This window comes from Mauremys mutica, chromosome 24 (genome assembly GCF_020497125.1).
Source record: "Mauremys mutica isolate MM-2020 ecotype Southern chromosome 24, ASM2049712v1, whole genome shotgun sequence".
Lineage (NCBI taxonomy): Eukaryota > Metazoa > Chordata > Testudines > Geoemydidae > Mauremys > Mauremys mutica.
The window spans coordinates 10056572-10084551 of NC_059095.1; the positions used below are offsets into that span (position 1 = coordinate 10056572).

Sequence of the window (27980 nt, forward strand, 5' to 3'; positions counted from 1 at the left end):
ACACACACACACATTTGCTACAGGCTCCTGGGAGAGGGCTGCGCACCTCGCTGGTTAGTGTAAAGTCCACACTACAAAGTTACGTCACTCAGGGATCTGAAAAAGCCACACCCCTGAGCCGGATAGTAAGCCGACCTAACCCCCAGCTTAGACAGCACTAGGTTGATGGAAGAATTCTTCTGCCAACCCAGCTACCGCCTCTCAGGGAAGTGGATTGCCTACGCCGACGGGGGAACCCCTCCTGTTGGTGTAGGAAGGGCCTATGCGTGAAACCCTGCAGCTGTGCCATTGTAGCGTTTCAAATGTAGACAAGCCTTTATTTGTGGTTACTGGGAAAGATTTACACCTGAACCAGCTTTTAAGATGGGGAGGGGATGAGCTTAATGAGAGATCTGGTCTGGCAACACCATTACTGTCAGCACAACCTCCCGTACAAACACGTTAAACGTTTGCGTTACTCTTGGCAGAATTGGGGCCTTGTAGCGAAATGACGACTCACCGGTGCGGCACCTGCTGGTCGTCTTGGGAATTGGCTCTCCAGCCTATGGAGCGCCCTCTGCAGGCCAGTGTCTCGCCTGCCACTGGCTCCGTGTCCCTCCCAGACCCTGGCACCCTTTTCCTCAGGGTTCTGCCCCAGCAGTACCCCCACACTCTGGGTCTCCCCTCCCAGGGGAACCCCCAACCCTCTAAACCCACCTTGCCTCAGTGGCTACTGCCAGTCGTCATCTAGCCCCCCGTTCTCTGGGGCAAACTGCAGCCTGTAATGGCCACTCATCACTGGCAAGGGGGTTGGACCAGCTGCTTCTTCCTATTCCCAGGCTGCCCCTCTGTAGCCCCAGTACCTCCTTAGGCCTTGCACAAGGCCTGCAGCCTGGGGAGTTGCCAGGCTGGAGCGCCCCAGCTCCTTTGTCCTATTCCCTAGCACTGCTCCAGTTCAGGTACCTTCCTCTCAGGCAGCCAGGCCCTTCTCCCTCCAGAGCTGGAGAGAGACTCCCTCAGCTCCTGGCCTCCAGCCCTCTTATAAGGGCCAGCTGGGCCCTGATTGAGCTGGCCACAGCAGTGGCTGCTTCCCCAATCAGCATAGCTTGGCTACTTTAATCCCGGTTCTTCAGGAGTGGGGCAGCCCCCCTACTACAGGCCTGAATGAGCAGCACATCCCAGCCAATGGGCCTTCACGGGTATTGCCTTTCTTGTTCCAGCGCTGGTCACGTAAGTGATGTGATACTGTTTCTGCTCCCGAATTGGATGGCTCTCGAACCCCCAAATAACATAAACCCTTCGCCACTAAGACTCATGTGAATACATATTCTCACGAGCCTTTGCCATGGTTTCCCTTTTTGCAAACAGTCTTGCGAAGAAGGTTTTCCTTTGCACAAATTGTTTGCACAAAGTAAGTAATAGGACTCCCGGATCCTGTCAAAGCAAATGCACATGTTTTTATTTGGACAGATCTTTGCGAGTGCTCTTTGGCAGCAATCTCCCCATGGTCGTTCACACCTCAGCTATTCTCACTTTGCCGGGAGCAGGAAAAATCCTCCTCTTTACATTCTGCACTTTCCGGATCCTGCTTTCTTATCCATGTCTTTCAAATCAGAATAGTCAGGCGGTCGATACCCAATTGTTATCACCTCATCACAGGCTTCTCTGAAGTACACAGTGATTAAATCCCCATCAGCCAGTTGGTCTAACTGAAATACAGTTCCTGGAATAGAACCTTATCAGAAGATCTAAGTCTCCTGCTTTGAGGATACAGTACAATGGCACAATGACTCTATAGAGGTTACCGTACAAATGGCTTCCCAAAATTACAAAACTCAAATGTCTGTGAGAGGGAGATGTAAAAATACCCAGGGAAAGGAGAAATGATGGATGTCCAGATGAGATTTGAGCAGAGATGGAGAGCTGATGAGGCAAAGAGAAAATGGACAGCTCATCTCTGCCAAGGCTCTCACCCAAGTATTATATAATGGACTCATTTCTCCAGTGAACTTTATCTCTTAATTAACTTCCTGGTCTCAATGTCCCTTCTTCTCTGGATGGAAAGCCGGGCAAGATCCCTACGGAGGATAACAGGCTACTGAAGTTTCCCATTGTTCTAGCCGGTAACAATCCCAGCTGGGGCAGTTCTCACCAGACCTAGTCAGGAACAGAATGTGAGCATTGTTCTCTTGTTACTGTAAATTAAGGTCTGCTTGTTGTATCCATCTCAGGGCTACCCTCCCTTAGAAGCAGGCAATTCATACATAAATCATGCATTCCTAATATGTAACCTAAATCTCTTGCTGCAGATTAAGCCCATTACTTTATGTCCTACCTTCAGTGGACACAGAGAACAATTGGTCGCCGTCCTCTTTTTAACAGCCCCTAATGGATTGCAAGTCCCCTCCCAGTCGTTTTTTCTCAAGACTAAACATGCCCAGTTTTTGAACCTTTCCTCGTATTGTTTTTGACATGGAGCTAGGGTGTCACATTTTTCACGTTGGCTTGGAACCATCCATGACTCTTGACCAATGTCATGTGAATATGTTTCACTGAGATTGTGAAATGCTGCAGTGCCAACCTCAGCCCTGGGCTGCATTGGGGTGGGGCCGGGGGTGGAGGGAGAGAGAGAGAAAACAGCTCAGCATTCCCTATGTGGACGTAGGGAAGTCACTTAGGGGAGGATCCACAAAGCAACATAGGCACCTAAATGCCAGGATTTAAAGTCTGTGTGCACAGCACTGCTGTGAACCACCAAACTCTTGCGTGGCTGGCATCGTCACTTGGTGCCCAGCTTTGGAAAAGTTTCCATAGGCACCTAAGTTTTAGACCCTGACAGGCAGCAAGACACCTAGCTCCCACCTAAGCAATTCACACTCTGGGGGAAGACAGACATTCGGCTGCCTAAATCATGTGCGTATGTAACACCCAACAGACCCCGGTCATCGGCGGGCGGGATCGAACCTGTGGCCTATGGAGCTTAAAGCTTGAGCCTCTACCACATGGGCTAAAAGCCACCGGGGTGTTCACTCAGGCTGTAGAGCAGACTCAATCTCTCTCTCTCTCTAAGTGGTCTCAGTGCCCCTAGATGGGACAGAACCCCACCCCCAGAAGGTGTGGGGGTTACACGTAGCCCTCTCAAAATGATTGTGAAAGGTGCCGGTGGTGCCCACCTTATAACTTTTAGCCCACTGAGTAGAGCACTCACCTGGGATGTGGGAGACCCAGGTTGATAGACTTACAGAGTCCAAAGCCAGAAGGGACCATTGTGATCATCTAGTCTGACTTCTTGGATAGCACAGGCCAGGGAACGTCCCCCAAATAACTCTTACGGCAGATTGTTTAGAAAAATATCCAGTCTTGAGTTTAAAATTGCCAGTGACGGAAAATCCACCATCACCCTGGGTAAACTGTTCCAAGGGTTAATTCCCCTCACCATCGGATCGTGTTAGACCTTTCTCTACTAGATTGAAGTGCCCATTAGCAAATATTTCTTCCCCATGTTGGTACTTATAGACTCTAATCAAGTCATACCCCCCGTTAGCTGTCTTTGTTAAGCTAAGTAGACTGAGTTCCTGGACTCTGTCACTACAAGGCAGGTTTTCTAATCCTTCAGTCATTCTCATGGCTCTTTTCAGAACCCTCTCCAATGTATCAACATCCTTCTTGAACTGTGGATAGCAGAACTGGACACGGGATTCCCGCAGCAGTCGCACCAGTGCCAAATCCAGAGGTAAAATAACCTTTCCATGCCTACTCGAGATTCCCATTTATACAGCCCTTTTGTTCCATAGTATCGCACTGGGAGCTCACGTCCAGCTGATTAGCCACCACAGCCGCCAGATCTGTTCCTGAGTCATTGCTTCCCAGGATAGTCCCCCATCATGCAAGTACGGACGACATTCTTTGTTCCTAGATGTATACGTTTACATTTAGCCATATTAAAACTCATACTCTTTGCTTGCGCCCAGCTTACCAAGCCATCTAGACTGTACTAGTGACCAGTACTATTCATTATTTACCACTTCCTCAATTTTTGTGTCATGTGCAAACGTTATCAGGGATATTTTATGTTTTCATCCAGGTCACTGATAAAAATGTTAAATAGCATATGGCCAAGAACCAGTCCCACTGGAAATATGCCTACATGCTGATGATTGTTTTGAGACATATCAGTTAGCCAGCTTTTAATCTGTTTATTGTATGCCAAGTTACTGTTGTTTTATTCTAATTTTTTTAATCAGAATGTCATGTGGTACCAACTCAAGTGCCTTCCAGGTGTCTATATATACACTACATAGATCATTAGAGTTGGATGGGACCTCAAGAGATCATCTAGTCCAACCCCCTGCTCAAAGCAGGACCAATCCCCCAATGGCCCCCTCAAGGATTGAATTTACAACCCTGGGTTTAAGCAGGCCAATGCTCAAACCACTGAGCTATTCTTCCCCTCTGTCAACACTAGTGCCTTTAAAAAAAAATCAAGTTAGTTTGACAGGATCTATTTTCCATAAACCCTTGTTGATTGGCATTAATTATATTACCCTCCTTTAATTCTTTATTAATCGGTCCCTTACCAGCCGCTCCATTATCTTGCTTGGGATTGATGTCAAACTATAATTATCCAGGTCATCCCATTTATCCTATTTAAATATTGGCACAACATTAGCTGTCTTCCAGTCTTCTAGAACTTCCCCAGTATTCCAAGACTTATTGAAAATCAATATTAACAATCCAGCGAACTCCCTGCCAGCGAGGGTGTCCAGATGTCCCGATTTTATAGGGACAGTCCTGATATTTGGGGCTTTTTTAATATGGGCTCCTATTACCCCCCCATCCTGATTTTTCACACTTGCCGTCTGGTCACCCTACTGCCAGCTCTTTTAAAACTATTTCATCTGGTTTCCCCAAATACAGAACAGAAATTATTTTTGAACACTCTTACCTTTTCTGCATTATTATTGATAATTCTACCATTTCCATCTGGTGACAGACCAACGTCATTGTCAGGATCCTTTTTGTTCCTATGATATTTTTTTAAAAAACCTCCTTATTGTTCTTAACTCTGCTGGCCATAGATTTCTCCTTGTATCCCTTTGCTTCCCTTATCAATTTTTTACAATTTCTACCTTCCGATTGATATTCATTATGATCAGCTTCTCCTTTCTTCTATTTGTTATAAGTTTTCTTTTACTCTTTACAGCTGACTTCACTTTTCCTCCAAACCAGGTCTTTTTTTTCTAACCAATATGTCTGCCTTCCTCGATTGTGGCTTTTGGGCATTTTGAAGTGTTCTTAAACCATTCCCAATTATCACCCCATTTTTCTGATTAAATTCTTCCACCCAGCTGGTTTAGCTCATAATTGTTCACAGCTTTGTGAAATTAGCTCTTTTAAAGCACCGTGTGTGTATGTGTATATATATATATATATATATATATATATATATATATATATATATATATATATATATCACTGGTCTGGACTTTATTCTATTTGCAATGGAACATTAGGGTCACCAGCAGCCGCCCACTCCAGACCGAGCTCCTATCCTGTGCTGCTGCTTGGCCTCCAGGAAGGCTGCAATCCCTCCGGTATGGGTAACAAGGCTGGGGTAAGGCCATTTCCCACCAGGGACTGTGGGGCTCTATGCCTGGTGAGCTCAACATGGGTTTCCAGGCACCTATCTCCGAGAGAGGGACGGACTTAGTGTCACACTGACAGACCCCGGTCATCGGGATCGAACCTGGGACCTCTAGAGCTACATACATGAGCCTCTACTGCATAAACTAAAAGCCATATGGCTGCTAGCTAATGCTGTAGAGCAGACTCATTAATCTCTCTCTCTAAGTGGTCTCAGTGCCACTAAATAGGACAGGAACTCCCTCCCAGGAGGTGTGTGGGTCACAGTAGCACAAACCCCCGTCATTGGCATCTGCCATTGGCTAGCTCAGGCTCCATGCCTAGCGGGCTGACTTTTGTGAATCGTGTTCTTAGACGCCCGTCTCTCCCTGTTCGTTGTACACAGAGAGCCAAGGTGCCTAACTCAGCTTTGTGGACCTCAGTGTGTTCCTGAGATTAAGCACAGGGCAGCTTTGAGTTGTCCCCACACAGCATAGAATGCAGCTCCCCCCAGAGCCGCCTGGGAGTGATACAGGGTGTGAAGGGAAGGATCTGGAGCTGGACGGAAAATGATTTTCCTGTCCTGCAACAATTTTTGACATTTTTCCCTGTCCTGAATTGGGACCAAAAAATATCAAAATCTTGATCCTGAACTCATAATATGGAGAGAAAACAATCAGACTGGGCCAACCATAACATTTTATTTTGAAAAACAACAAGGAGTCTGGTGGCAGCTTAAAGACAGCTTATGCCCAAATAAATCTGTCAGTCTTTAAGGTGCCACCGGCCTCCTTGTTGTTTTTGTGGATACAGACTAACACGGCTACCCCCTGATACTTGATTTCATTTTGATCATTTTGAAATGTTTCATTTTGAACTCAACCCCTTAACATTTTTTAACCTTTGCTATAAATTAACTTTAATTTCAAAACAAAAAGTCATGTCAAACCGGAAAATAAAACTTTTCATGACGCTCTTGTCTCTTTGTGCCTCCGTTTCCCTGTCTGTAAAATGAGGATAATGCCACTGGCCTACCTCCCAGGGCGGGGAGGGGATTCGTTATTATTGGTATATCTCTTGGGGATCCTCAGATATAATATTGTGTTAAATTACTCAGGTGCCAGAGGTTATATCATCCCCTGCCCTGCCCTGAGGAGACTATTCCACAGGCTGGCAGATCCTTCACCTGCCCAGAAACGGTTCCATTTTTCCCATACTCAGTCTCCAAACTTCTGGAATATGGAACCACCTCAGCACACCTTGAGGATACGGACCAGGCTGCAGAAAGAGCAGAGAACAGCTGGGCTAACTGACCATTAATTAAAAAACAGAGGCACCTGAGTCTCCCGTTCTGTGAGCAGCCGCTCACACATTTCATAGCTCTCCCCGGCGTTACAAGGGTAGAGTTATGTCACCCACGCTTGGCAGCCGCCTTAGTCCTGCACAATTTTTTATCCCTTTCCTGGCAGAGCTGATTAGCAGACACACACACCCCGCAGCCTCTCTGCAGGAGGCCAGCTCTGTTAATTCACCTGGGGAGCACAGGGACGCATACAGGAGCTGCCATCATGTCTGGGTGGGGTGGCCGCCTGGGCTCTGTCACTGCCCGGGGGGTGGGGTTGCTTTGGTTTTCACTGAGTACAGATTTCTGAACGCACGTAACACTGAGGGCTGGCGAGAGGCGACACATAGCAGCCCTGGACCTCCTCCTCTGGGTCCCCAGGCCAGGCAGTCGCTAGACAAGCTGCCCGCACACACTGTGCTTCAACCCTAGTCAGAAAGACCCCTCCTGGGGTACGTCTGCCTTGCAATTGGAGCGGTGGATTGCAGCCCAGGAAGCCCTGCCCGGGCTAGCTTTTAGCTAGCACTGCTAAAAATACCTGGGAAGCGGAGGCTAGTTGCTGGAGACCCTGGGCTGGCTTGAAGCCCACGCCACCACATCTTCACGGCTATTTGTTAGCCAGGCGAGCGCAGGGATGCCTGCAGGAGCTGCCGGCATGTCTCCGATTAGGGTGACCAGACAGCAAATGTGAAAAATCAGGACAGGGGGTAGGGGGTAATAGGTGCCTATATAAGAAAAAGACCCCAAAATCGGGACTGTCCCTATAAAATCGGGACGTCTGGTCACCCTATCTCTGGCTGCAGGGTACATCTACCCATAAAGGGGGTGAAGAAGCCGAGTCACTGTCGCCCACTCAGTCAGCCTCTCCACTGAGGTCTCTCTCTCTCATCCATGCCACTGCTCTCCCCCTCTCTCCAAGGCGTTACACCAGCTGTGAGAACTTGCCCTGGCGCCTGCTGGTCCCTTGGCAGGATTTGGGACGAGTATTTGCCCAAGAAGGACAAAAATCCAGCGCTGAATTGCATGGATCTGGGAGGGAAGCAGGGGTGGGGTGAGAGGAGGAGCCGCTTCACCTGCCAAGCCCATTGTCACAGAAAAATGAAAGAACAGCAGAATAGAGACTAAAGCTCCTTGAGCGCTAGCCAGGAGGCCTGGCCAGTGCAGGACCTGTGCCTATGAAGTCGTTGGCAGGAGAGGATTGGGTGCACACCCACCCATTTTACAATCACTATCCAGGCAGTGTGGTCTAATGGACAGGGCACTGCACTGGGACTCAGGAAACATGCATTCGGTTCCTGGCTGTGCCACTGGCCTGCTGAGTGATCTTGGGCAAGCCACTTCCCCTCCCTGTGACTCAGTTTTCCCCATCTGTAAAATTGTGACTAAGGAGACGTGCCTCCTTTGTCAGACACTTGGAGGTCTAGGGCTGAAACGAGCTAGGTGTTATTACTATCCCTCTACGGACTTGTATGGGCCATCCCTCTAGTGTGGGAGCACCTGCACGGCAATGCGCTGTTCCCCAGAGCTGATTGCACCCAACACCCCATAAACCAGCCTCCGCTGCACAGGCAAGAAGGCTCCACTTGGCCCTTCCCCTCCCTGCCTCATGCCAGCATTTGGCTCCATGTTTGTACTGCAGAATGAATTTGGTGGCTTGGGTGAAGGAACCACACCAACCTCCCCCCAGAATGGTTAATTTTGGTCTTGTTTCTCTCCTAGCCGGCCCATCCAATGAGCCGCCCCTCCCTTCCCGGGAGGTTTCCTGGGGAATTGTTTTGTTAAAGGATGAAATACGGCCGGGCAAGTTTTCTCTCCTCCTCCTCGTTCCCTGCTTCATCGGGTCTCCTGGCTAAATTAAATTCAGCCTCGCAATCAGCTGAGCCCAGAGGCCAATTAAAGAAACATAATGAGCCTGGATTTTTTATTTTGTTTAGCCATTAGTTGGAGGCCGACGCAGATGCTCATCTAGCTGTTCTTTAAAACCGGCATGACTCAGGCCTTTCTATGGGAAAGTCACTGTTTATTATGTATAACTAAGCCTCCAGCCTACGCTTTCAGGTGCAGCTGCCCAAGAGAGCAACGGAGCTAGGACATGAGCGGAGAGAGCGGGGGCCGGCTTGGGTTTATTCATTGTTTTCCGTTCGAATTCTGATGAAGAACTTTGTGACCATCACGTGTGCGGCACGATTGTCTATTTAGTAGCCGGCGGCAGCAGCAACATGGACACATGAGAAACGTGAAATCTCCATCAGGGAAGGAAGCTGAACGGCTGCCGTTTGGAGGACACACTGAGAGAGGAACTGAAAATGGACCAGCATGGTTAACCCTTTGGAGGCTGCGGACTAGAGGCAGATGTACCAGAAAGGGCTCAGAGTTTGGGTGGAATTCTAATCACCAACCGAAATTTCAGGAGCATGAGCAGCCTGGGAGGTGTATATATGCTCCCCGGAAATTTTAAACTGATAGGTAAATCAGGCCCCTGGGGCCAATTGGCTGTATCTGAACTGCTTCAGCCTTGAAACGGGGCTACAAACTCATGAAAACACATGCTCCTTCTTTCTCTCTCTCTCTCTCCAGGAATTCCTGCTTGCAGGGCCTGATGAACCCCATGGTATCTGAGAAGAAGGATGGTCTTACGTGTAAGGCACTGGATGGGGACTTAAATTAATGGAGATATCCTATCTCCTAGAGCTGGAAGGGACCTTGAAAAGTCATTGAGTCCAGCCCCCTGCCTTCACTAGCAGGACCAAGTACTGATTTTGCCCCAGATCCCTAAGTGGCCCCCTCAAGGATTGAACTCAACCCTGGGTTTAGCAGGCCAATGCTCAACCCACTGAGCTATCCCTCCCCCCGAACCATCAGGCCTCCAGTCCCAACTCTGCTCCAGCTGTCTCTGGTTGTGTGGGTGGGTGTGTACAGCACCTAATGCGGTGGGGTCTCTACGTGATAACAACAGCAGTGTTAACAACAGCATGACTCACGCTGAAGTTCCTGGCCGCTCTTCAGCACAGAACAGCGGCTAACACAGGACTCGCCCACGGAGGCAGGCAGGTGCCAGCTAAATGACCAGGCCCTTCTGACCTTGGGCACGTGGCGCCAATGAAAACCAGTGGCTCACGTGGACTCAACTCGAGCTCATGTGCCCACATTCCAGAACACTTTAACCCCTACCGTGCCGGTTTGAAATATTGCCCAGAACCACGTGTTTCGCACACAGAAGCAGCCTCTTTCTCAGTGTTTCAGCTGGTGTCTCTGGTGCCATTCCCAGTGAGAACCTGGAAGTGTGGAGATGCCTGGGAATAAAATGTAATGGGGTTGGGGAGAGGAGAGGAGGGGGTATAAGCTAAACTGACTATTTTCACACCTGCAAAAACACCTGAAATGGACAAAGCTCTGGCGAGATGTTATTTGTGTTTTATTGATCGGTTTAGCCATCTCTAGCAGAAACATTCGTACATACATGGACTTACATATGTACATTCAGGCATGAATTGAGTGGATGGCCAGGCAAACACTGTTCCTTATTTAAAGGCCAAGGAACTCAAGCCAAATATAGTCGGGCACACTTCCCTACAATCCCAGCTCTAGCAAACATTCAGGACAGGATTTTCAAAAGCGCTCAGCACTGGCCAAACTTCACTCTTGCTGAAAACTCAGTGGTAAAACTCACCCTGACTCCAGCAGAAGCAGGACAGGGCCGCCCAGAGGATTCAGGGGGCCTGAGGCAAAGCAGGGGAGCTGCGGCGCTTGTACTCACCCGGTGGCGGTCTGGGTCTTTGGCGGCATTTCGGCAGCTGGGGCCTCTTCAGTCGCTCTGCTTCTTCGGCAGGGCTCCCTGCCACTGAAATGCTGCCAAAGACCTGGACTGCCGCCGGGCCAGGGCTCGCGGGGGCACTGCGTAGCCCGGGGCCTGCGGTAAATTGCCCCACTTGCCCCCCCCCGGGCGGCCCTGGACACGGAGCACCTTTGAAAATCCAACCCCTGTGATCTGAATTCTCGGCCCACTACGGCTCCACCGCATCACTCTGTGCAGAGCATCCATAGAGGCAGCTTATCCATGTGACGCGGGCAGACCAGGTGCCAGCTCATGCCAGAGTCCCCGTGCCTCAGCTGGACACTGACAGATACAGAGCTGGAACCAGTCAAGCTCACCTGTGTGTCAGTGTTAGGTGTTAGAATGATAAGAACGTGTGGTTTAGTGTTTAGAATTTATTGAATGCTTGTGAGCCGTATCCCATATTGTAGGGTAATATTTGAGCATTTGTATTGTAAGACTCGGTGATTCTGTAAATCACCAGACAAGAGAGAGACATTAACTAGTGCGAGGTGCTGGCCTCCAACAGAAGGTCTTAAGTCCTGCCCCACAATGAAGGTCCCTGTAGTGGGGCAGTTCCCCCACTCCAGCGGAAAAAGGGTTAAAGTCGGCCCTGGGAGAAGGTGGTGGCTGGGAGCTGCTAAACTGGGCTGCTTGGGGAAGCCACCACAGCTGGGCCAAGCCTCAATCAGGTCACAGCTGGCCTGGATAAAAAGGCCTTGAGCCAGAGGCCCAGGAGAAAGAACAGGAGCACTTGTGGCACCTTAGAGACTAACAAATTTATTTGAGCATAAGCTTTTGTGGGCTAAAACCCCCAGTGATGCATGAAGTAGAAAATACAGTAGGAAGATATATATATACACAGAGAACATGAGACAATGGGTGTTCCCATACACACTCTAAGGAGAATGATCAGTTAAGGTGAGCTATTACCAGCAGGAGAGAAAAAGAACTGTTTGTCGTGGTAATGAAAATGGCCCATTTCCAGCAATTGACAAGGAGATGTGAGGAACTGTAGAGGGTGGGGAATAAGCATGGGGAAATAGTTTTACTTTGTGTAATGGCCCATCCACTCCCAGTCTTTATTCAAGCCTAATTTAATGGTGTCCAATTTGCAAATTAATTCCAATTCAGCAGTCTCTCCTTGGAGTCTGTTTTTGAAGTTTTTTTGTTGAATAATTGTGACTTTTAGGTCTGTAATCGAGTGGCCAGGGAGGTTGAAGTGTTCTCTGACTGGTTTTTGAATGTTATAATTCTTGACGTCTGATTTGTGTCCATTTATTCTTTTACGTAGAGACTGTCCGGTTCTGCCAATGTACAGGAGAAGTCTCTCTCCAGGCCGGGAGAGAGCAGGGCCTGGCTGCCTGCAGGAAGGGCACTGGGAGTGAAGCAGGGCTGGGGAAAGGCCAGAGGAGCAGGGGAGCTCCAGCCTGGCAACTCCCCAGGCTGCAGGGCCTGGTCCCAGGCCCATAGAGGTACGGGGAGGCAGAGGAAGCCAGAGGTCCGAACCCCCTTGCCTATGATGAGTGGCTTGTACACTGCAGTCTGCCCCAGGGAGCGGGGGCTTGGTGATGACTGGCAATAGCCCAGACTGAGGCAAGGTGGAATAGAGGGTTGGGGGGGTTCCCAGAGAGGAGGGACCCATAGAGACTGGTAGGGGTATTGCCAGGGGGCAGCCCCAGGGTAAAGGGGCACCGGGGGTCCGGGAGGGACACAGGCCCAGCGGTAAGCGGGACACCGGCCTGCAGAGGGCACTCCGGAGGCTGGAAATGCTAATTCCCTGGACGACCAGCAGAAGGCGCTGCAGGGGTGAGTCGCGCACCGCGACAGTCCCATTGACACCTGATGGACTATCTTGAGATTCGAAAGCCATTCTAATGCTTCTGGGGCAGGTCGACGAAGCCCCCTTGTGCTAGTGTGAATGGGGCAGTTGTCCATGGTATGTCTCACTGAAGTCACAATTGGTTGATTCTTTGATTTTCCATTTGTGGAGGAGATATTCACACCTTCCATGCCTTGTCCAGAGGTGGTTGAGTGCAGTCCACTGCATATGAGGAAGGCAGAATCCCAGGACTTCTTTTGTTTGCAAGTGCTGACGTCCTTTCCGTTAACGTGTAGCATTGATGCGTGTATCCAGAAAGGCCTCCTGGATTTGAGTCGGGAGAGTGCCAGAGTATTGAGGTCTCGGTGTATTGGCACGTCCAGAACAGCCAGGACCTTGTTGTACTCCAGAACCCCAGTGAGTTAGATAACAGGACTGTCGTGTTGCTAAGTGCTTGTTCCAGTGGTTTAACTCTTCCGCCTAGAGAGGAGGGCTGGTATTTGGGCAGCGGCATGGGTCTGGGCACCCAGGACTTCCTTCCCCGACCCTGGGATACCCCCCTTGACAAGTGACATCACCTAGGATTTGGGGAGGTTAGCCCAGGATTCTTGGGACAATGTGTCACACAGGCAGATGGAGAAGCAGGAGCATTGTTGAATAATTCAGACCCTCTACAGATCTCCTCCAACCCATGTTCCCACATCACACTGATCTAGCTGTCCAGTTTTTATATGGTCACCATAGTATTTGGGTAGGTTCTGACCCCGTTCACTGCAGTTCAGCTAGAGAACGGTCCCGACGTCGGGGTCTGTTCATACCCTGGTCTGGCTCCTAGCACGAACTCCTGCCCTCTCTTCTGGAGTACCAGAGAGCAGTGCTGCATGGCAATCAGAGCCAGAGTTCCCATTCAGTTCCTGCTTCCCTCTGAGCTCAGCTCAGCATGTCTCCGCCGTGTTTTTGTGTCACATGGAACAGAAGCTGCTTCACCCTTTCATCAACCCTGGCTCCAACAATAGTGCAAAGAGGCACGTTAATAGCATCATGTTCCCCTGGCCACTGGCTGTTTCAGAACTGCGGGATGCCCGTGCAACCCTTCCAGCTGCTTGCATAAACCGCGTCTCCCGAGAAATCCTAGCAGGGTTCAAAAAGAGGAACTGGCTGACAAGCAATAAAGCGTGAGGCTTTCTCCTAAAGAACGACGTGGCCCAATCTAAGATCGAGTGAGGAGCTAAAGCAGGAGAGGAGGGCATCTGGCTAAAAGTCCTCCTCTACGCTAGTGCTGGGCAAAATCCACCCGCTTTGGTGTTTGCGGTTCCCTTGGAATTAACCAGAAGCCCAGAGAGTGTGTACAGGTGAACAGTCCTCTAGGGGGCGCCACTGTGAACCGGCGCCTCTGACTCCAATGGGCCTAAACAAGGCGACGTTTTAGTCCCGGGTATTTTAGTAAAAGTCAAGGACGGGTCACAGGCAATAAACAAAAATTCACGGCCCGTGACCTGTCCATGATTTTTACTATATACCCCTAACTAAAACTTGGGCCGGGGGCCGCGAGTGCGCTGGGCGAGGCGGTTCGGGGGTGACATGGGTGCTGGGGTGGTGGCTAGGGTGACCAGACAGCAAGTGTGAAAAATCAGGACGGGGGTTAGGGTTAGGGATAGGGGGGTAATAGGAGCCTATATAAGAAAAAGACCCAAAAATTGGGACTGTCCCTATAAAATCGGGACATCTGGTCACCCTAGCAGTGGCCCAGGACCCCCACAGGTGCTGGGGTGGAGGCGGGTGGCGGCACACAGCCTGGGACCCCCGCTGGCGCTGGCAGGGGGTGGAGAGGGTTGGCGGGGCTGGCAGGCTCCCTACCCAGCTCCAGCTGGCAGGTCCCTGCAGCTCCAGGGGAAGGGGTAGCCAGGGGGACTCCGCGCACTGCTCCCTCCACAAGTGCCGGCTCCACAGCTCCCATTGGCCGGGAACAGCAGCCAATGGGAGCTGTGGGGGCGGTGCCTGTGGGCACGGGCAGTGCGTGGAGCCCCCTGGCCCCTCCGCCTAGGAGCTGCAGGGTTCTGCCGGTGGGAGCCGGGGAGCCCTCCCCCCCCCCGAGGTAAGCACCACCCCAGCCCCCTGCCCCAGCCTTGAGCCTTCTCCCACATATCCAAACTGCTGCTGCTGGCCCAGGACCTGCCGGCTTGGCTGTAACAGCAATGGCTGAAAGCACTGTTGTTTGAGCGAGCATTAGCACAGTGCAACATTGTAGAATACTGTAAAATATTTTTTTTAAAGGGAATTACTGGGGATGGATGTCAGGAGACCCGGGTTAGATTCCCAGTGGTGACACTGACTCCTTGGGTGATCTGGGCAAGTCACGGCCCCAATCTGTGCCTCAGTTTCCCCATCTGTAAGAGAGACTGAGGCTTGTTTTCCTTTGTACAGCATTTCTTTGCGCTCAGCAGGGAAGGGGCAGCATGAGCTCATGTGGCAACAGAAAAAAGTCTCAGGACTACCCCCCTCCCACCATAAATGTTGGAACCAACCAGCTCACTCTAAAGAAAGGGAGCATGATTGTGACCCCCTAGAAGCTTTTCATGACCCCCATGGGGGTCACAAACTCCCTCCCCACTTGAGAACCCATGAACTAGATGACGCAATTTGTTGCCCTCAGGCCAAAATGACTCTCCACTTCAGGATAATTTGTGTCATGCGGACACCGTGCCGAATCCTGGTCGCCCCCACCTAAAGCCCCATCTCCGGCAGCGAGACTCTCCGAAGCAGCAGCTGCGAGGCCCTTCAGCACTTGAGCAGCCCATTAGCTGAGTCAAGAGCGCTCTGAATAACACAGAGGCCGTGGGAGCCGAGCGCTCGCAGAGAAACATCTTGTAACGAGACGTGAGGGGCAGAGAGACGCCGTGTATCGCCGAGGGCCAAAACAAAACACATCCCAAGAAGGTCAAAAATAATGAAGTTAGCGGCTTGTTAGGTCAACTAGGAGACCTGGTTCTCGCACTGCGGAGAGGCCAGGACCTAGTGTGCTAGAACGGGATGTCAGAAAACGAATGCTCTAATAATACGAGGCTGAATCCGGCAGCCCTCGCTCAGGCACCCAAATAAATGTGTTAGTCTCTAAGGTGCCACAAGGACTCCTGGTTCTTTTTCAGATCTCCCACAGAGGCACATTACTCCTCTGAGGGTGCAATTTGCCTCCGGGGAGGGCAGCCACCCTCCTGTGAGTTTAAAGGGGTGACGTTTATTCTCTAATGCGTATTTGTGAGGACTGATCCTGCAAGCATCTGTAGAAACCCCCCTAATCTTAAAATACTCCAGCCACGCTTGACTCTGCCATGTCAGGCTGGAGTAGGGCTGTCCCAAACAATTTGCCCCATGCCCCCATGAGAATATAGTATTCTATAGTATTGCAACTTTTTTTTAATGGAAGGGGCCCCCGAAATTGCTCTGCCCCAGGCCCCCTGAATCCTCTGGGCAGCCCTGGGCTGGAGATCCCACTGGATTAGAGGATTTCTTTGAACCGCCTGCTTCCAGGGAGGCCCTAATTTTGCCAAGAGCTGCTGCTCTTCACAGGAATGTGGGTGCTTCTCTTCCCCAACAGCCCTGGAGAGCAGAGAGGCATACGCAAGCCAGCGATGCTGCTGCGCATCTGTGGGGTGCACCGACACCTCGCCGAAAGTAGGTGCGGGATGGCTTCCGCTTGGTTTCTGGTTTTGCAGGACTGCCTGAGTTCGTGCGGCGGCGGGCACGGTGTGGCTCTGCAGGGACGGCAGGCGTTGCATTTGATGGGTCATTTCAGCAGCTGCTGTTGGGCCAGTGTCCCCATGGGACACAAAGAGGAATACGTCACTGAGATCTTTGCTTAGAGAGGGGTGGACTTAGACTCACTCCCCTGGCCCAAGGTGGTATCTTACAGGCCACTGGGGATGCTGCTTTTGCTCAGTCGGAGTCTCATGAGGCATGGGGAGACTGGGACACCACTTGGGAGCACCCCATACAAGCCCTCCTCACACAGACCCACCCTTTTCTGCAGAATTTAAACCTCCATCTAAAACCAATTCAGCGTCTGGCCCTCAAGAAAATCTTCCAAATGTGACCCAGTGCAGAGATGTCTTACTAGCTGCAGACAGACTGAAACAATGCTTCTGAGGGGAGTAAACTCGCTAGCTCATCTGAGGAGGGTGTTTACTCTGAAACCTAGTGATGACGGTGGCAACACAGAAACTAAACGCTTTCCTCAGCTGATCATTTGGGTAGAAATTTCTGTGAGTGTGATTACATCCTGACAATGCAGGCAGAGATGGAGTAGCCCAGCACCCCTTTCATTCCCAACCTGAGTTGTGGCTGAAAGATTAAAGTAAACACTAGTTTTCCATGCTTTGGCCCAGCGTGACATTACCCAGGGTACAATCTGAACTGTTGAACAGCTGTGTTCTCCAATGTGGGGTGCCTTTTACACTGCTTCACTGTGAGGACCATTCCTGATCTGCTCACACAGTCTCCAGCATGTCAATTACTCCCTACTATGCTGTCTGAGTGCTATGGCCAGCCGGTCTCAAACTACACTGCAGAGCCACACCAGCAAATTCCCAGTCCCAGTCTTTCCCCCAGAAATGTGCATCTTGTACTGCCCAGCCTCTTCTGGACAACACAAGCTCATATAAAGCCCATCATTTTATTAATAGAAAATGATATGCCCTGATCTTCTTAGCTCAAGTGGAGTTTCCCAAACACTTCAAGCAAGACACACTACTTTAGATAAAACAATAAAACAAGTTTATTAACCACAGAATGGTAGATTTTAAGTGATTACAAGTTCTGAGGCATAAAAGTCAAAATTGGTTACAGTCTGACTGGCTGAAATCCTTTCAGACAGGATCCCTCCCTCAGTCCTGAGCTGTTTCTTTATTTCTCTGGTGTCATGGCTGCCATGGGTAGAGAGAAAGGCATGAATATTTCGGGGTGTCTGTTCCCCATTCTTACATCTTTTCCTCTTTTGAGAATCATCTCCAGCTGGGGTTCGGAAGACAGAAAGTCTGTGGGGATGGGAACTTCCAGCTGTTTCTTTGCCATAATGTAAATTTCTCACTCCCACCCTTTTTCCACGTATCCATGTGATAGTCCATTTGATTTTGTTGACACCTGGCTGAGGCATCAGTTTGCCTTTTGTCTCTGTGGAACTGGTTTGTGGCTGCTTCCCCAGATTTGGAATATGTCTTTGTAACATTATGCAGTAGAACCTTATAACTTTATATACAATGTTGCTACACATATTTTACCAGGACAATAATGATCAGCAAATTATGAGTTTTCAGATGATACCTTACAAGACATAGTTTGTACAAATTTTATCATAGACTTGAAAAGGGGGTGGACATAGGGATACAGACCGTCACACTCAGTCCGTTCTGTTGTAGTGGTCTATATGCCCATTCCAGACAGGTCTCCCGTAACCAAAGACATATAGACTCAGCATGTAACAGGCCTTCTATGGGGTCTTGCATGGTAAACACAGGACACATAGGGCCCTGTTTTCCTTCTGCACCCTTGTTTGGCTGAAAGCACATCAGTCATTACTGCTATCAGACTGTGTAGTTTGTGCAGGACAGTAATGTTCGTAAATTCTTACATTATAAAGTCAGGACAGGGAAGACTATGATCATCTCCTGCATAACCCAGGCCATAGGACTTCCCTGCACTAATCCCTGTTTGGACTAGACTCAGAGCATCTCTTTTAGAGTAACCTCCCATCTTGCTTTTAAAATGGCCAGTGATGGAGAATCCACCAGGACCCTGGGTAAGATGTGCCAATAGTCCCTGTCAAACACGTGCGCCTTCTTCCCAGTCTGAATGAACAAACACATCTGCATGGCTGCTATTTGTATTTATCGTAATGACGTTTCAGTCCCTCCCATGCAGAATAAGCCACTTAATGACAGCCCAGAGCCCCGGGGGAGGGGAGGCGGGTGTGGGATGGAAGATCCTGAGCTATATGGACAGAAGGGAAAATGAGAGGGGAGGGGTTTATCTCTCCAGATCAGAGAGGAGCAGTATCTCCTATCAGGAGAGGAGACTAGTGTCAGGGAAGCAGTGGGAGCGCATAATGAGATGCCAGCCGCCCCCTCGCTGCCAGCTGAACAATAGCTGTTTACGGTACATGCCAGTTCCTGCTCATCACATAGGCACAATCAGCCTTTTCCACCAGCAAGGCGCTGGGAGAGGCGCTGTGTGATAGAAGAGGACTTGTGGGGCTTATCTCACCCAGCAGGCGCTGGAGCAAAGAGAGAGGCTCTGTATTGATCTGACAGCAGCAGGATGTTAGGTGAAGAAGCGGCCCGAGGGTGAGGCAGTCATGTAAAAATGTAAAGAAATCTCTTCTATTGCCCTGCCGGCTCCTCGCCCTGGGGCTGCCACCAGCCCTTAGGGTGACCAGACAGCAAGTGTGAAAAATTGGGACAGGAGGTGGGGGGTAATAGGCGCCTATATAAGAAAAAGACCCAAAAATCAGGACTGTCTCTATAAAATTGGGACATCTGGTCACCCGACCAGCCTGGCTTCCCGTGGGTCTGATGTCAGGGATCACTGCTGAGAGGATAGGAGGTACCTCACCCTTCTGAGCTCCAGTCATTCCCAGCTCAGGCACGCGCCCAGCAGGGCCACGGCCGGCTCCAGCTTTTTTGCCGCCCCAAGTTGCGGGGGGGGGGGAAGAAAAACCCGATCGAGCTCCCGCCGAAGTGCTGCCGAAGAGGAAGAGACGGAGTGAAGGACTCGCTGCCAAAGTGCTGCCGAAGAGGAAGAGACGGAGTGAAGGACTCGCTGCCGAAGTGCCGCCGAAGACTACAGTGGAGCGCTTGACGGACAGACTGCAGTGCCACCCGGGGCCGCCCAGAGGGGGGGGCAAAGGGGGCAATTTGCCCCGGGCTCCGCAGGGGCCCCCAAGAGAAGAGCGGAGGCTCCCGCCTCCGCCCCTCTCCTGCAGCCTCGGCGCATCAAGCGCCGAGCCCCTGAGCCCTGCCCCACTCAGAGCCGCGTGGGGAGGGGGCGGGGGTGGGAGCTCCAACGGGGCCTGAGCCCCGCCCCGCTCAGAGCGGCGTGGGGAGGGGGCGGGGCAGCTGCCTCCGCTCGGCGTGAGCTCACAGCCCCGCCCCCTCACCACGCGGCTCTGAGCGGGACGGAGCTCAGGCCCCGCCAGAGACGCGCTCGGGGCCGGGGCCGGGCGGGGCGGGGGGTAAGGGGCCGGGGCCGAGGCCGAGGCCGGGAGGGGAAGCAGGACCTGCCGCCGCCGCCGCCGCCGCGGAAGCGCAGCCCGGTCTTCGGCGGCGGGGGGCCCCTTCTGTTCCGGGACCCGCCGCCGAAGTGCCCCGAAGGCCCGCGGCGGGGACCTCCCACCCCCCCGCCGCGGGTCTTCGGGGCTCTTTGGCGGCGGGTCCCGGAACGGAAGGGGCCCCCCGCCGCCGAAGACCCCGGGCCCCCGGAATCCTCTGGGCGGCCCTGGTGCCACCCCTATCTGTTGGCCGCCTGAGGCACCTGCTTCCTTCGCTGGTGCCTGGAGCCGGCCCTGAGCAGGGCCTTGAACCTCTCTCACAGCTCACCCTGACCCGTCCACCCACCTACCATGGACACACTGGGAGCCAATGAGAGGATTTTCCAGCGTGACTAGTGATTTCGGATGCCCAACTTGACAGCCTTTAAAGCAATGGTTCTTAACCTGGGGTGTGCACACCCCCTGGGGGTGCAAGCTGCCCTTTCTGGGGGTGCAAGACATGCCTGGCTGGTGGGTCGGCATAGAGTCGGGGCGACCAGTAACTCCCACTCAGCAGTGAGCAAAGAGCCAGATCCAGCACCATAGACCTGACAAAGGGAAACTGACAAGCTACAGTGAGATCCAAGCCCCACCCCCCTACTAAAATCAGAACAAACAGATCAACCTCCAGCTCAGGGCTTGGATGGATTCTTCTGACTTGGTTACTTTAAAAGCTCATCAAAGCCCAGAGAGCTGTTAGTGAGAACAAAGATGCTTTGTCATTTTGCCTCTGTCAGTTTAAATGCAGGATCGCTGCTACAAGCGCACACAGAGAGGGCTAACGAGCCTGATTTTTTGAGAGACTGATATTCTGCCCCCGGTCTGGAGAAAGTAGAGAAGCATAGTGATCCCCCACCAGCCCGCCCTCCCGTGGTACATGGAGACGTGAGACACTTGGCTTGGTGGTTAAGGAACACGGAGAGCGAGGATCAACTCTGCACAAGCTTCCCGGCACCTGAGGAGTCCCACTGACCTCAAAGCCACATATGGGAACGAGGCGCTGTCACGGGGCACGCTCACCGCTAGGGGTGCCTCCTCCCGGCCGCTCTGGGAGTCCAAGTCGTCTCTAATGCACAGGCTCAGGCAGTCCTTCCACTCACTTCCCCAGTGGCTGGTAGGAGAACCTGGGCCCACCCTCTACTCCAGAGTCCAGCTCAGGGACCCTCTAGTCAGCAGCCAAGGTCTGCACCCTCCTGAACCTTGCAACCTTCTCCCTGAGCCCTTCCTTCTTTTCTGGCTCCCCGCTGCCCTGGGTTTGCCAGCCCCACAACCCCTCCTCTCGGTTCCCTTCCCTACAGCCTCCCTTTTGCTGCCAATGTCCTGTCTTTATACTCCCAGCCCAGCTTATTCCTCCTCAGGGGCATTTACTGATTCCCCTCAGCAGCGGCTTGTGGGGGGAATTATCCCTCTTCTCAATCTGCATTAACCCTTTCACGGCAAGTGTGGGGTAACTCCCCCCTCCCCCCAGGCACCTAGATCTCCTTGCCTTTCAGGAACACGGGGTGGCCGGGGTGGGGGCGCTTTGTGCCTCTGGCCTTTGTCGGATCTGGGGCACAATCTCTCTGGGTTGCCCAGCTGCAAAAGGAAGATGGTAACAATCCTTCTCCACCACGTTTTCTTTAGGTCTTCAGGGCAGGGACCGCAAGTGTGGCCCTGATCTTGGCTGGGGCCGTGAGGCGTCACCACAGTGTAACTAAATAATAAAATCTGCCGGTGATACTCAAACTGTGCTCAGAATGTGAGGCGCCGGGAAGCCATTGTGGTTCTGTAGGGGAACTTTACTGGCCAGGGTCTTATTCACTAGCCGTTCGGCCCACAGAATAGTCTAGTCTCCTGTGGCCTGGAAGACTTCAGTCTCGTTCCAGTTGTTGGGTTTAGCGTGGGATTGGTGGGCTGGGATATACAGGAGGTCAGACGACGTGATCTGCTGGCCCCTTCTGGCCTTACCCTCTGAAATTTAGCCCACTCCTAGCATCCCGTGTGCTTTCCCCACCGTGCTGAGGTTGGAAAATATTCCCCCTCTCACCCTACGTTGTAAAGAAATGGAAAATGTGCCAGCCAGCATCGGGTGCTTGACGCGCATCCTGCCAGTGGTTTTTGCATTCGGCCAACGGGTGGCAAGAACACGACTCTCTTTTCTTCTACAGAGACCGTTGCACTGATTGCAAAGGGACCCGCTGTACACTGCAAGGCACAGACATCACATGGCAGGAGAGCTGAGTTGGTGCAAAAATACTTTATTGATACACAAGCGGCAGGACAGACACTAAAGGAGAAAAGTCACTTGTGCACAGAGTAAAAGTCTCCACCATTATATAGACACACGGCATTGCGATCAAATCTACCGCCCCCTGGGGCTGCAGCGCTGTCACTGGGCTGCACGCCACAACAACAGCAAGGAGAGAAGGTATCTCCCTACACAGGACTCACCCCTCACGCTGAAGAGAATCTCAGTGAACTGCTGGCAGTGTAGGGCCTATGACACGCAGCAGAGCAGTTCTGATTCCCTCCACCCCCAGCAGAAGGCAGCAGTGCACGCACTTCAGCCAGCTCCTTGCACCATTTTCACATTTGAGGGTAGAATAAAATGTCCAGATCTCTCGTGTATATGTCCAGATGCCCAGCCACAGGGTAGAATTTCATGGCATTGGGGAATACACCCCCTGGCAGGCCCTGGTTCCCAGGGGCTGCTACACAAGATCAATGCAGAGGGAAATGTCTAAATTTGAGATGTCTGAGGTGTGCAACGTGCTTCTTCAGGATCCTTTGGAAAAAGTTCCTCTTGGTCTTGGCAGGGAGCCCTGGGCTGGAGTAGCTCCTCTGACAGACCGTTTCTAAGGGCAGAGACGTCTGCTTGCCCTCTGCGTCCTCTGCCTCTGTGCCCCCCAGCACGTCTGTGAGCCGGCTGCCTCGTATTGGGCTGGAACTTCTTCTGGGCAAGGGGGGCCTGGCTGGTTGATCACGGCCCTGGCTCCCTTTTCTACCCTTGCCACTGGGCTGCTGGGAACCGTGCAGCCTGCAGTCTGTCAAGTAGCCGCCCCTCTGGGAGCGACCGGCCGTGTGGGCGATGGGTGCCCCAGAGTCTCGGCAGTTCCCCGGCTGCTCCCGGGTGGCACCAGGACACCTGGAGGGCGCTAAGTCCAAGTGGAAAAACAAGGCCTCCTCGTTGGTCACTTGGGGGCTCTCCCCCAGGGTGACGAAACCATAAGGGGTGGTGATCTTGGGCAAGTGGGGCAGGGACAGGGCCGCCCGGGCGACGGGGTCTGGAATATCCTCCACCCGGGCGGCCAGCTCCGCACTGGAGCAGCACGGCACGGGGCCCCGCAGGGCCCGCCCGTCCTTCATGGCGGGGTCCGAGCTGCTCCTCCTGGCCTTCCACTCGGGCTGCCCCGCGCCTGGCCTCCACGGCCGCTCCTTCCCCTTGCGGAAGAGCCTGTGCTCCTCCTGAATGGCCAGCGAGGGGATGATGAACTGCGGGATGCGGTCGGGCGTCACCACGGAAGCGAAGACGTCTCGGGCGCATTTGCCGTGGCGGGAGCTCCAGCAGAGCCTCGCGGGCTCCCAGGCAGACATCTCCAGCCGGAAGGGAAACTGGCTCCTCTCCTGCGGGCCCAGGAGCCTGGTGCTCAGTTCCCCAGCTCTGTGGAGCAGCCTCCTCTCATTTATACTCTCCACCGAGCCCTGATTGCTCCCCCTTCAGTGACGCTCCGTGATGACTATTACCAGACAGCCAGGGCTGCACCTGCTCTCTCCGAACAAGAGATTATTCATCAGCTGACCCATACAAAGCAGAGCAGGGAGGAGAGGAGAGGACAGCCAGCCCCTTAACCTCGGCTCCCGCTCGCCTTCTCAGGTGGAGCCTGTCTAGGGGCCACTCACATAGATGGGTTCCTGCCACCACTTGGGTAAGAGCGAAGGGGAACTCTTCGTCCAAGAAGCAAGCGCCGGAGCAGGTGCTGTCCCCGGGGGCTGCGGGGCACTCGGCAAGCAGTTGGCTGCTAGATACAAAGAGGGGGAAAGAATTAATCAATAGAGCATTGGCTTTTCCAGGGCTGAGTCCCGTAGGCACGAGGTATGGGGAGCAAGGGGGCCGTGTATGGGGGCGTCTAAGGGTTGGATCTTTCTTTCTTTCACCCCTTCAGGCTTCCACGTTAACGCCGAGGCCAGGTAGGATCTCTGGCACCTTTAGTTACAAAGCCACGGCTCTGCGACTGTTTGGCCCAGAAACCCCAGCTGGCATCTTTGCTGTTATTAGTTCCTGATTTGATTTTAATCGGCTTCTTTTCAGCCACTCCTTGTATTTCTCTCCCTTTTGTGCAGCGCCGGGGGGGCTGAGGCCTCTCTGCGGGGAGGGGGGGGTTTCTCAGACGCCAGAGATGAGGAGCTGTCTCAACCATCGCCGAATCCGACAAAGCCACAAAATATTCTTTCATGAATGACTGGGTGGTAAGGGGGGGGGGGTCGATGGCACCCGGGCAGTTGCAGTGGCATGGCCCCATAGCTGTGGGAGCCTATAGACAGGCCTTGAAATCATTCCCAAAGGGTGCAGGTCTTTTATCCTTCTCTCCCTGCGCGGAGGCGGAGACACAGATCCCCGAGTGAGAGGGTTTGCTAATGAAGCCTGCTCTGGGAACAGCTGCAGAAAGGCTGCGGTACATCTCTGCCTGCACTTGAACCAGAGGGAAGAACGCAGAGAAGCAAACAGTCTCGACTGCTGTGCTACGCTGAACAGGGTAACCAGGGGACACTGGCCCCTGCTCCCAGCCCCATCCAGCTGAATCGGCCCTAATAAAGACCTGTCTGCTGTATTGTTCCTCGCTTTGATTCCATCCCATTTGCTCCCTTTCCTTGCGGGTGACCTTTCTAGTGCAGCCGGCGCTTTCCAGAGGGCTGAGTTCCCAAGCCCGCACCGCCAGAGTCACTGGGAGTTTCACTGTTGATTTCAGTGAGACCCCACCCCAGTGCAGAGGAAATAAGAACTGGCCTGAATTTGTGCCCCAAACTGAAGCGAGGGGTAAATCTGCACTGAGATCAGAGGTGATTCTGCAGCACCCCGGCATGTACCCGAGCTAGCATTGATCTAGCAGCAAAGGACTAGCTAGGTCCAGGTGCGTAGCATGTCTACACATGCTGCAGTCACGCCTCTGGCTGCGGTGTAAACATACCTTCCATCTGAACTGAAATTCAATTCCCAGAGGCAAAAACATGCCCATTCCCTTGTGTGCACCTTGATCGGAGCCGGCAGCAGAGCAGGGGACTGATCCCATGGGGAAAAGCTGTCCCTGGGGCGTTTCCAGATGGGCTCAGATCCCTCTGAACTGTTCGGCTAGGACCCTGGCTTGGGACGTGTCAAACACCGCTGGCTCCATGGGTTTGCACACTGCGTTTCAGATAAGCTCTGCTAAGCCCCAGAATTCTAGGTGGCTTCACTTAATCTTTCCAGGGTTACCCCTCTCGAGCTGCAGTGTCCAGCTGGAGAAAGAAGGGGGTGTAACGACACCCCCATGTTAACCTAATAGCACATTGTGGGGCTGGGGTCCTGCCCCTCACCTGCTCTGTGTGGCCTGCAGCTCTTGTGGGGCTCAGCAAGGGAGCGTCGGAGAGGTTAGCTCAGTGGGAGGATAACATGAGGCTCAGATATAGGAGCTGGAGAAACATCACTAGCTCGAAGCGTATTTTAACTGATGTGCCAGAGTCCGACACGCGGTCTTGGCACCCTCACCCAGCAAGGGCCCCTAGTGCGCCCCTAGCCCCCAGACCCTCTTGCAGCACTCACGTCCCATCTGTGCCCTTTGGCCAGCGGCCTTTTGGGGCTAATGATCCTTGCTGGCCTTTTATAACCCGAAAATGAGGGACAAAGGCAAAGCCGGGGCGGCTGGTCCTGTGGCTAAGGCGCCGCCGAGGACTTGGGATTCAATTTCAGGCTCTGTTGTTTGACCCCGGACAAGACCCTGCCTATCAGTAAAATGGAGATACTGATGCTTCTGTTCTCCCCACTGTTGTGGGTCTTGTCTACTCAGATTGTCCCTCAGCACCGCCCACCCCAAACATTCAAAAAATCATGAGTCAGCCCCTCCTACAACCACGAGACTTTAAAATATAATCCCTCTGGGGTTCTTTGCCTTCTGCTTTCTCAGCCTTTAGGTTGCACCCCGGTCACATTTTCAAGCAATTTCTGCAATCTGAGGGCTAGAAACTTACTTTACATATAGAAAAGCCAGATTCTCCCCCAATCACGTGCCTCCAGGAGCTGGGGCTTTAAGAAAAACACAGATGTTGCCAACACAAGTGTCTATACAGCCCCTAGCACAATGAGGCCCCGATCTCAGCTGGTGTCCCATCCAAGCCCACTGAATTCAGTGAGCATCTTTCCCTCGCTGTTGGGAAAGGTGGAGCCATGTGGAGATCTCTGCCCGTGCAGGGGGGAACGGGATGGAGAGGGGTGCAGATCTAGGGGTCACGGGGCTAGGATCTGAAGAACAGTTCTGCTGGGCTGCTATCGTCAGGGGCTCGGGAGAAGGCCAGACACGGTCCAGTGATGGGTGCGGGGTTAAAGCCAACAAGACAGACACATTGGTTGATCTGGGCGAAGCTGGGAGCTCCCCTCTGACCCCTAGCTGGGAGCTCGGCGCACGCAGCTGCACATGTCCTTAATCATGGGAAACGTTTTGTGATGCCTTTTCTAGGCGTGGTACCCGCTTCTCAGGCTCCGTGGCAGCCCGCGGCTGGCATTGGGTCAGCCATACCGGCACAGGAGGTCAGCATGCCATGGGGGGAGGAATTCTCAGTGTGACACCCCACCCTGCCCGGAGTGGGATGTTGGTGGGAGATGGGGGGTTCTCGGTGTGACCCCAGGAGTGGAACGTGGGTGTGAATTGGGAGCGTGGGGCGTTGGCAGCGTGAACTCCCCAGCAGTCAGAGATCAGCGTGAGACAGTGGGTGGCGAGAGCTCTGAGTTTAAAACCTTTCCCGTGCCACCAACCTGGGGGAGGGGGGATACACAGCAACAAGGCAGCATTTGGGAGGCGTTTTCTGAGACTACGTGAATATCTGTCACGGGGAAGGCTGCCAGCTGCTAACTGAATCAGGCAGAGGTTTCAAAGGACCAGACGGCCTTCCCGCCCCTTCATCTTTATTGGCTCAAATGTAGGGGAGAAGTCGCTCATTTTAGTGGAGGGTGGGGGGGGCTCTCTCGCTGGGGCTCCAGCTTCTCTTGCTGTTTGACTGCGGATTCAGAAAACCAAGTGATTTGCAGGATCTCCCCATTCTAGCGCCCTTCGCGGGCCGGGGGCTTGGTACTGCCCTTGGTATTCACAGTAATCACACGGAGAAAAACCCTCAGGGTAGAATTGCCCGGACTCAGCTGGGCATAGAATGGACTCTGGGCCCTACCTGGAAAGGGCCCCCACGAATTCATATTCCACAGTCACTGCAACAGCACCCTCCGAAGGCCCGATTTGCAAAGGTATTTAGGTGCCTAAAAATCCAGCCTGTCAATCCCACTAGGTGCCTATCTGCATCTTTAGGCACCTAAATACCTTTACAAGCTGGCCCTAATTCTCCAGCCTCCTGCCTCTTGCGTGGTTATTCACCCCCGTGGGACGCTGGTGTGAAATGCCAGCAGCTCACAAAGCTGGCGTCACCTGGGGGAAATGCCCATATGAAGAGCAGAGCACCGGTGAATCCAGCCCAAAGCACATCCCCAGGCAGCCCTGCTCTCCATCCCCCCATTCCTAACCAGCGCCTGCCAGGAGAAGGCCCCTCAGCTGGAGAAGCTCTGCCCTGCAAGGAGTAATGGTCTCAAGTTGCAGTGGGGGAGGTTTAGGTTGGAGATCAGGAAACACTATTTCACTAGGAGGGTGGTGAAGCACTGGAATGGGTTCCCTAGGGAGGTGGTGGAATCTCCTTCCTTAGAGGTTTTTAAGGTCAGGCTTGACAAAGCCCTGGCTGAGATGATTTAGTTGGGGGTTGGACTAGAGACCTCCTGAGGTCCCTTCCAACCCTGAGATTCTGTGAGGCAAAGCCTGCGGGGAGCTGGGCTGATTGATTGAGGCTGGCAGCTCATCAGCACAACGCAGAGCAGCTGGGACAGAACCAATATGTA

At 52.7% G+C, this 27980-nt stretch overlaps 1 protein-coding gene across 1 annotated transcript; it reads right to left on the reverse strand.

The window, feature by feature from the left end:
- Positions 1 to 21947: 21947 nt before the first annotated feature.
- Positions 21948 to 23643, reverse strand: LOC123355685 (C2 calcium-dependent domain-containing protein 4C-like). The gene has a single exon (XM_044998239.1). It carries the CDS (start codon positions 23447 to 23449, stop codon positions 22577 to 22579), a length of 873 nt encoding a protein of 290 aa, XP_044854174.1. The 5' UTR covers positions 23450 to 23643; the 3' UTR covers positions 21948 to 22576.
- Positions 23644 to 27980: the final 4337 nt, after the last annotated feature.

What these genes read in the sequence shown, in the direction of transcription:
- LOC123355685 (XM_044998239.1), bottom strand. Translation starts at nt 23,449, where the DNA reads ATGTCTGCCTGGGAGCCCGCGAGGCTCTGCTGGAGCTCCCGCCACGGC.